General features: G+C 47.0%; 1 protein-coding gene across 1 annotated transcript; it reads left to right on the top strand.

Annotated features, from left to right (window-relative positions):
* The first annotated feature begins 903 nt into the window (after nt 1–903).
* On the top strand, nt 904–6,246 carry LOC142924328 (uncharacterized). Its single transcript, XM_076066581.1, has 5 exons — nt 904–1,153; nt 2,431–2,559; nt 3,076–3,166; nt 4,179–4,483; nt 5,046–6,246. Exons 1-5 carry the CDS (start codon nt 1,039–1,041, stop codon nt 5,174–5,176), a joined length of 771 nt encoding a protein of 256 aa, XP_075922696.1. The 5' UTR covers nt 904–1,038; the 3' UTR covers nt 5,177–6,246.
* The last annotated feature ends 1,991 nt before the right edge of the window (nt 6,247–8,237 follow it).

Below are 8,237 nucleotides of genomic sequence, written 5' to 3' on the forward strand. Positions count from 1 at the left end.
GAAGCATGTTTTATTTTTGCGAGGGGGGGGGGGGCAGAGCTTTGTGACGTCATATTTGAGGGGGGTCTGACTTTTTGTCACGCCGTGTGACGAAGGGGGGGGGGGGGCAAAAATAGTCCACAAGGAGAAGCACATTAAATGAGACTACAAATTAGATGCAATCACAAGCGACACATTAGGGGGCCATCCACTTAGTACGTACTCATGGAGGGGAGAGTGGGGGGGGGTTAACCCAAATGCGTGCGCTTGCGTATGGGGGGGGGTCTACTGACAATGTGCGTACACATAGGTAACGAAGGGAGGAGGTGAAGCCTCGATAATAATCTGTCTACATTGGCCTTCAAATGAGCCACAGTTCAGTGTCTTCAGCTGTCACACAACAAGCACTAGCGGGAGAAGCGGGCCAGTGGGAGAGGTGCCACACTTTGTGTGCCACCTGACTGCTCCGCTATCTATCACGCAGCTCAGCAAAATAAGTGGCTAAGGTACGCAACTTAATTCTTTAATACAGCCGGCGGTGGACTATCTGTTTGCTTAAACGCGTTAATGTTATTAATCCTTGATCGTTGCTGCGTGGATTAATCATCGGCCGTTCTATCGGATTCGGGTGGAGGGGGGTGCGTCAGGCGTACGTACGCAGGTTGGAGGGGGGGTGTAAAAAGTACGCGTGGGTACAGGTAGGGGGGGGGGGCTAAGTTTTGACAAATTTGTGCGTCCGTATTAAATACAGAGAACCTTATTTGTCAAATTAAATATAAGCGAGGTAAATGCAATTGTTATTACCTGATCCAAAGCCTGGATTACCTTAAATCCCCCCCCTCCCGCTCTCAACTGCCGAATGGACGCGTCCACTCGCCTGTCTCCGCCCACTCGCCTAGCTCCGCCCACTCGCCTGGCTCCGCCCACTCGCCGGTAGTGACGTCACACACTTCGAGGCCGTCTGGTGAGGTTGACGCTCCACGTTTAAGCTCCCGACAACAACGCTAAGTTTTAGCTCCAGGATATTCACTGAGCTCCACTTACTACAGCTGCTTCGCCATGGAGTTCAAGTTCTTCAAACTGCTCCTGCCGCTACTGCTGCTGCTTCTTGCGGGGTTCCATCCTTCGGCTGCAAAGCCCGTGATGTCCAAAAACAGCATCAGTGCGCCCGAGGGTAAGAGGGATAAATAGGGATCCATAGGAATTCCACCAGGAGATCCACTGGGCTCCACTAGGGCTTTACACGTGCGCTGGTGATATTAGTGGCACTGTTGGTGGATGTGGGCAGCAGTGACGCAGTGGTTAGCACGCTGTGATACGAACCCAGCAACCCGAGTTTGATTTCTACTCACGGCCAACACCAGTGATGATTATCCGAACCGTTCATGGTCCTCCCCGAAGTCGACTCAACCTCGCATGGTGACTGTACCTGGTGTGGTGTGCAAACATTGTCGCTGGGGAGACAAGGGTTGTCGGGCATGGTGCTGACCACCCACCCCCTCGTGTACAGTGTTGGCCTTCATAGTTGCTTGCTTACAGCACTTGCCTCAACAATTTGTTAAGACTATATGAGGGGTCTTTGTGTTTTGTTTGGTGGATGTTGTGATGCAGGAGATGGTGTTGAAGGCAATGCTTTGTGGTTGCCTTGTCCTCGTGGTTGGCTTGTGGCGATTGTGATGGTGTTGATACCGTGGTGGTTATTTCAATTATGTGTTGTGTTGGTAGTAGTGGTTGTGATGCGATAGTAGCAATGTTGATGCTGGTAAATACGAACGTAAATTGAGGTCCTTCAAATTGGTGAAACAAAAGCCTGTTTCACAAAGTTTCCAAGTCGCATGTGCATCTCCTGAACCTACAAATTATAAGAATCAGAATATTTATGTATACTGGATGATTCCAATGAGCTATACAGCTGTTTTTCACAGATCTCCAGTTTGGGGGAGGTCAGAACGTTACAACAACAAACAATACAAAAACACGATAGGAGTGCAGAGTATAGGAAATATAACAATTCACTTATAAATATATACAAATAAAACCATTTTTGTTACCTTATCTTGGCAAACAGCACGTGTAACCTCGTGGTCATTTTAGATCGTCATGCTTTTATTCACCGACCAAATGTCGCAAGTCAAAAAGGCATTCTACCGATGCCAGTGTTTCATTGCCCGCATATGGAATATTCTGAGACTCTCATCCATGCCTTCATTACGTCTCTGTTGGACTACATTTCAACTCGCTCCCCTTACGGTTTCCCTGCTGTGGTCATTTCAAGGTTCAAAACGGTGCAGAATTCTGCTGCGAGGCTCTTGGGCCGTACTCCGAAAGCCTTTTGAGTGCAGAGGCTTCGGTGCAATCAGTGCCAGTGAAAGGTTTGGTGTCATACACATAGGATGGGTGTGTGATGATTTTGCCATCGTCACACGTTGGTTCTGGTGGTCGGTCGTTCAGGAGTGGAGCCGGCGATGGGAATGTCCGGCTGGATCCAGCGGATGCGCGGCGTGAAAATGACGACAGCTCCCCCTCGGACCAGCGCGACTGCAACCCCTCAAGCACCCGACATTGTCCACAAATCTTCAGGTAATTATCTTATGATTATCCCTCTAGCGGTGTCTAGCCTTAACTCCAAGCCCTATGCGTAATGCTAAACCTAACCCTAACTGTAAACCCAAACTTTGTAACTAGCGATTGAAAAAGAAATGGCTTCACCCTTTCTGGCAATAATATAGGAGGTGTTAAGATTTTCCCACACCAAATACATACCTATTGGAAGGCATCGACTCTGCATTAACCACAAATGTTTGTGGTAAAACATGCAAGCAAACATGCTTCGAAAATGAATGTATTGTCCTTGAGACTAACTGGCCTCCACCAGAGACAGCCTCCTTCATGGCCTTGTCTCACCAGTGTTAGACTAGAGAATGCAAAAAGGCTAACAACACAAAACGAATACACATATTAAAGAATTAATAACTGAGGTTGAACAGTTATATCACTGTCCCTAACCCTTACTAATTAGGAATGTGAGTCACCCCTGTTGATATTTTGCTGGAGATAACTTAATGAATGTTTGCTCTCCCTTGTGTGTGGACGCAGTCTATAAGACGGTTACGTTGTCCGTCCTAAGTTCCATTGGGCTGATCACCCTGTGTGTTGGTGCAAGGCTTCTATACTGGCGTTACATGAGGTGAGTGTGATGATGATGAGGGTAAATGCAGGGTCCAGGGAGCACATGTTTCTTAAAATCAACCACTCTTTGCCATTGGTTCCATTTAAACCGCCTCCCTTCCATGTAAAACACTGCGTATGTTCTTTGTAAAAATATAATTGTAGAATGTTTGGAGTCAAGGGTAAGCCCTTCATCTTAAAGTAACTTGAAGAAAAACGAAAAACAAACAGCTCTTATCTTGTAGCTTCATAACTAATCAGCGAGTCCTTGGCAGTTTAGCACGCGTTTTATTTGATGGTACGATGAACTTCTGTAAAATGAGTATCATGTTTTAAAATGAATAATGCATCTGAAATCACATTCTTGCAAGACAGCATCACCCCATGTTAGACAATGGTCCATGGAAACATCACACAATTACTGAACTCACTTCAAGTGACCTCTCATGTACATCACGGGGCAACAATTCCCCATCCGCTTTCACAGAGTAACGTCCACCACACAACTCTCAGAGCTCGGATTTAACTGAAATCAATGCACTCCTCAGCAGTAAAAAAAATCTCAGCAGTGCCGGTTCACACAAACATATCTCTACACCAACCAGCCACCAGCAAGCAGTGATGAATAACTAATTAAAGAAGCTTCAAATGCATGTGAAGCTTTGTGAGACAATGTCTAGGTGTGTGTGTAGTAGTAGCTAGGATAGGGGTCGGCAACCTGTGACTCCAGAGTAGCGTGCGGCTCATTAAGAGTTGCTTCGTGACGTTTTTTATTTATTAAGGACTGTCTGGTATTCACCACAGTGGATTACGGCTGTTGAAATATTGAGGGTTTTTTTTACCGAATTTAAAAAAAAATGGTTCTTGTTATTTCGATCGCCAACCCCTGATGTAGGAAGATAAGAGCACTGTGCAGGAGTATAGGAACCCATGATGAACACTGTACAAGCCACGTGCACTGCATCCTAGCAAGGCAACCTTTCATGTCTAAACAATTTTCTTCCGCTTCTCTTTTGCACTTTTTGTGGTAGCCTTTCAGCACAGCCTGCAGATGATGGTGGCGAAGCCAATGTCATGAACAGTGATGAAGAAGACGCGCCACCATCACTCTGGAGCGATATCTCACGAGTCCTCACGGCAATTCGCCAATACATAATGCCGCAGCCAAGGGCCGTGGATGAAGAAGGTGAAGACGTTGCACCAGGCGGGTGGTTTATGGAGATTCTAACTACCTTGGTGCAAAGCTTGAAGCCTGAGCCAGGGACCAGCAGCAGCACAGATGGCAATGGTGATGCCCACAAAAAGTCGCACCATAAGGCGAAGAACCTGAAGACAGGTGAGAGAAGTGTGTGTGTCTGTGTGCATCTACCAGTCATCTCGCACCTCCGATTAGCACGGCTGGCTATGTGTGGTACAAAGAAGTTCAACGTACCTTCATCTCAGACAAACTGTGGCACCTGGATCTGTTCCATGACCTCCTGCCAGCGAGCCTTCGACATTTCACTTGGCCTCAAAGTGCACGTAGCATGGCACACGTGCCGTAGTGACTTCACCGCCACTTGGTCGCAAACAGGAGTTGTGTTTTACACGTTGCCTTCATGATGGTATACCACTCGTAAAATGTTGGCAGAACATTGAATTGCAATAGTCATGCAATTCTACATTACTAATCTGGCCAGCGTTGAAAACGCTCGATTTTTTTCTTGCATGAACAAATCCTCCGTCACTAGATCTGACAACAGTCGTAAGACTGGGCCAGAGCCTGTGGCTCTTACTTCACCAATATAATTTGACGTAAAGCAGATATCGGTCCATTGATGCTTTTTCTGTTAACTGATTCATTCCAATTACTCACCATTGTTAAGTTGTTTCCCTTCACGTGATCTGTCTCCTTGCAGGCAAAAAGAAGGAAAAGTTCAAGAAATTCCTGGCAAATAAGAGAACGCAAGTGAAGAAACTGCACAGCAAATTCAAGGCGACTTTCAAGAAGAAAATGCCAAAATTTAAATTTAGGAGGAAGCGCAAATAGTCGTGGACAGTGACTACCCTTCCTCGAAAACCCCTCCCCGCTCCTCCTCTTCACTCCGAACATTTATGAATTAACATGATTACATCTCTCGTCATATCGCATTGCCTGCTCCCTTCTTCAACCCTTCACAAAGTTAATGATCCCTCGTTTAGCCCAAAACAGATTGTTTGGGCAAGGCCAGCATAGTGGTCACACCCGGCTGCCTTTGTTTCCCGAGTGACGATCTTTTTTCATTCACCATGTCCTCATTTGAGTTTGAGTCAACCCACAGGAGACCCACCTGTTTTGTTACCAGAACAAAGGGGAAAACACATTTTCATACTTCAACCCACATGCACACATATAACACAGAGATCCCCTGTATAGCCTTAACAGACTGTTCGGGCAAGTGCTGTTAGCGCCGGTCCCCGACCACCTCTCCTGCCTGTCCCGCGCCCTGTGGGCATTTCTACTTGGTGGCCTGGCTGCCGGCGGTTGCCCACCGGGCATCGCCGGCACCGTGCGACTTCCGCGCCATCCCTCGAAACCGTTGGGCCGCTCCGTCACCCGCGTCTGGCGGCTCCTGTTCCGGGCCACTTGGCTGCCAAGGCATCGGCAGCCCCGGGACATCGGGGCTTTGTGCGGTCCGAAGGATGGAAGGTCGAGCTCCGGGCCGGGGGAGTCTTCACCATATCAGCATGCCGGGCACGGAGGGAAGCTTCGCGTCCGTGGAAAGCAAGCCGGGCCGAGGCTGCGGGTTCTTCCTTGTCGCGGGCCCCGGCCGGGACTCCACTGCTGCACTGCGTGGACATTGCGGAACTCGTCGGTGGTGCGGGGGACTCCATCGCCATGGGCCCCTTCTCCCTCCTGGCTCCAGCCCCTCGCCCCACCCCCCTTTGTCTTTCCAATGCAATTTTGGGCTGACTACCTTTCAATGTATATTTTCAATTTATTGTTATGCTACGTACAATTGTATAATTGCTGTTACAGCGCCTTGTTAAAGGCACTATGTAAATATTAAGATAAGATGCACACTTGCGCAAATGCTGATATACATGTAACATAAAAAAACTAATTTTATTTGCAATATATTTACAAAGTCTTGGTGCTTCTGTTGAACAATGCAATATTCGCATGCACATATATGATTCTGCAGCTTCACACGTGGTCACTCCTGCGAATGAACTGTTTAATTCCCAGCCAGGTCCGTCAACCCAGGCTTGGCTCAGAGCTCACATCCTTCTTCTCACTCGAGCTTTTGTTTACTGCTTGTAGTGCATTGCGCATTGGGATCCTAGAATGGAATCCGCATTATAAATTTTAATTATTTTTTTAGATTAGAGGAATCTGATGAGATACGAAGCTCTTTTTCACAGATGTCCAGTAGCGGTGGGTCAGAGGCCTGGTTTCAATACTGGTCATAGAAAACAGCACTTGAGTTTGTACTTCCTACCTTCGCCTCACCCCTGGTTCCTCAGTCATCGAGTGGCCCATCACTACGATGCTGAATTGACACCAAGTGCTCTGATGCTCAATGTTGGCCCCACTCAAGCTATTGGGGCTAACAATCCACCACCCTGGATATTCCATTCACAATAGTAATTTGGGGTTGACAATCAAAGAATCAATTATTTTTTTAAATATTGCCTTGAATGATTTGCGCTCCTCATGGCTGCAAGTCTAATACCCGTATAACTCGTTTCCATGCATCAGCAATATCACCCTCCATGGTCATTCCACTGCTGGATAAAGACCTCCCTAAGCCATATTAATATTTCATGATCCCCACCGGAGGGCCACTAGAGTGAAGCTGGACCGTACGCTAACATTCCATGACAACCTCAAAAAGGTAGCCTCCAAGACCAAAACAAGGGTCAACCTGGTCCAGAAACTGCCAAGCACACGCTGGGCAGCATCAGCACCAGTGCTACGGACTATCAGCGATGGCCCTTGTGTGCTCTGTAGCCGAATACTGTTCACCAGTATGGACCAGAAGTAGTCACCACTCGACTGCAAGGATCCATACTCTTTGGTTCTATTCGGTAAAGTCACGTAGGTAAAAATAAAAATTAAAAATCACGACGTTTCGGCCACAACACAAGTGGCCTTCATCAGGTGAAGAGACTGGACTGTCCAGAGGACAGCGTTGGAGTGAAGACAGCAAGCCCAGGTCGCATCCTTTAAGCTGTGTGGGAGGAAACAAAAAAACGCCTTGACAAAGGAATTAGCATAAAATGATGTACTGGACCGGCACGGTGGGGGGGGGGAGTTTACATGATGTTGGTGGGAAGGCAAATAAGCTGCTGTGAAAGTTTGGAATACCACTACTTGAATAAATATACTGTACCATTGAAAATTTGTTTAATGTTTGGTTTTATTTAGAACATATTTCCAATGATTGCTTAATTTGAAACCATCCTCTCGGTTGAAATTGTGTCTGTGTTTGTAAATCTGAATTGCCTCGTGGACAAATCTCTGATAAAAACCCGTGGGTTTGCTGAGAATTTTGGTATCGGAGAAAACTATATCGTGATCACCCACAGCGTTGTAACAGTGATCAGCTACGGCAGAAGAATTCGTTCTGCCGTGTTTCAAATCTGATTTGTGCTCGCGAATTCGGTCAGAGACATGTCGTTTCGTCTCCCCGATATAGCAGTCACCACAGGTGCAGCTCAGTTTGTAAACCCCGGGGTACTGTAAGTCAGGAACAACATCCTTCACGGATGGGATCAGGTCACGGATTTTGTGTACTGTATTGAACCGGACCAGGATCTTGTGTTTGTTTAGAATTTTGGAGATCTTTTTAGTAACGCCTGCTATATATGGTAGTGTGATGGTTTTCACCGGAGCATCAAGTGGTAGTTTCTGTATGGAGGGAGAAACAGCTTGGCGGATGGTACGGTCAGAGTATCCGTTTCTCTTGAGGGCCAGGTGTACATGTTTTAATTCACTGGTCAGGTGGTGTTGGTCCGAAATGCAATGTGCCCTGTGGTATAACGTTTTGATGAGAGAATTATTTTGAGCTGGGTGGTGGTGGGTTTCACATTTCAAGTAGGAATCTGTGTGGGTGGGTTTCCTGTAG

The sequence above is a fragment of the Petromyzon marinus genome, chromosome 12 (assembly GCF_048934315.1).
Source record: "Petromyzon marinus isolate PM22_M1 ecotype Great Lakes invasive population chromosome 12, UKy_Petmar_22M1.pri1.0, whole genome shotgun sequence".
Classification (NCBI taxonomy): Eukaryota; Metazoa; Chordata; class Hyperoartia; order Petromyzontiformes; family Petromyzontidae; genus Petromyzon; species Petromyzon marinus.

What these genes read in the sequence shown, in the direction of transcription:
- LOC142924328 (XM_076066581.1), top strand. Translation starts at nt 1,039, where the DNA reads ATGGAGTTCAAGTTCTTCAAACTGCTCCTGCCGCTACTGCTGCTGCTT. An exon ending in CAGCATCAGTGCGCCCGAGG is followed by an intron (nt 1,154 to 2,430) that starts GTAAGAGGGATA and finishes TCGGTCGTTCAG; the next exon opens with GAGTGGAGCCGGCGATGGGA. An exon ending in CTATACTGGCGTTACATGAG is followed by an intron (nt 3,167 to 4,178) that starts GTGAGTGTGATG and finishes TTTTTGTGGTAG; the next exon opens with CCTTTCAGCACAGCCTGCAG.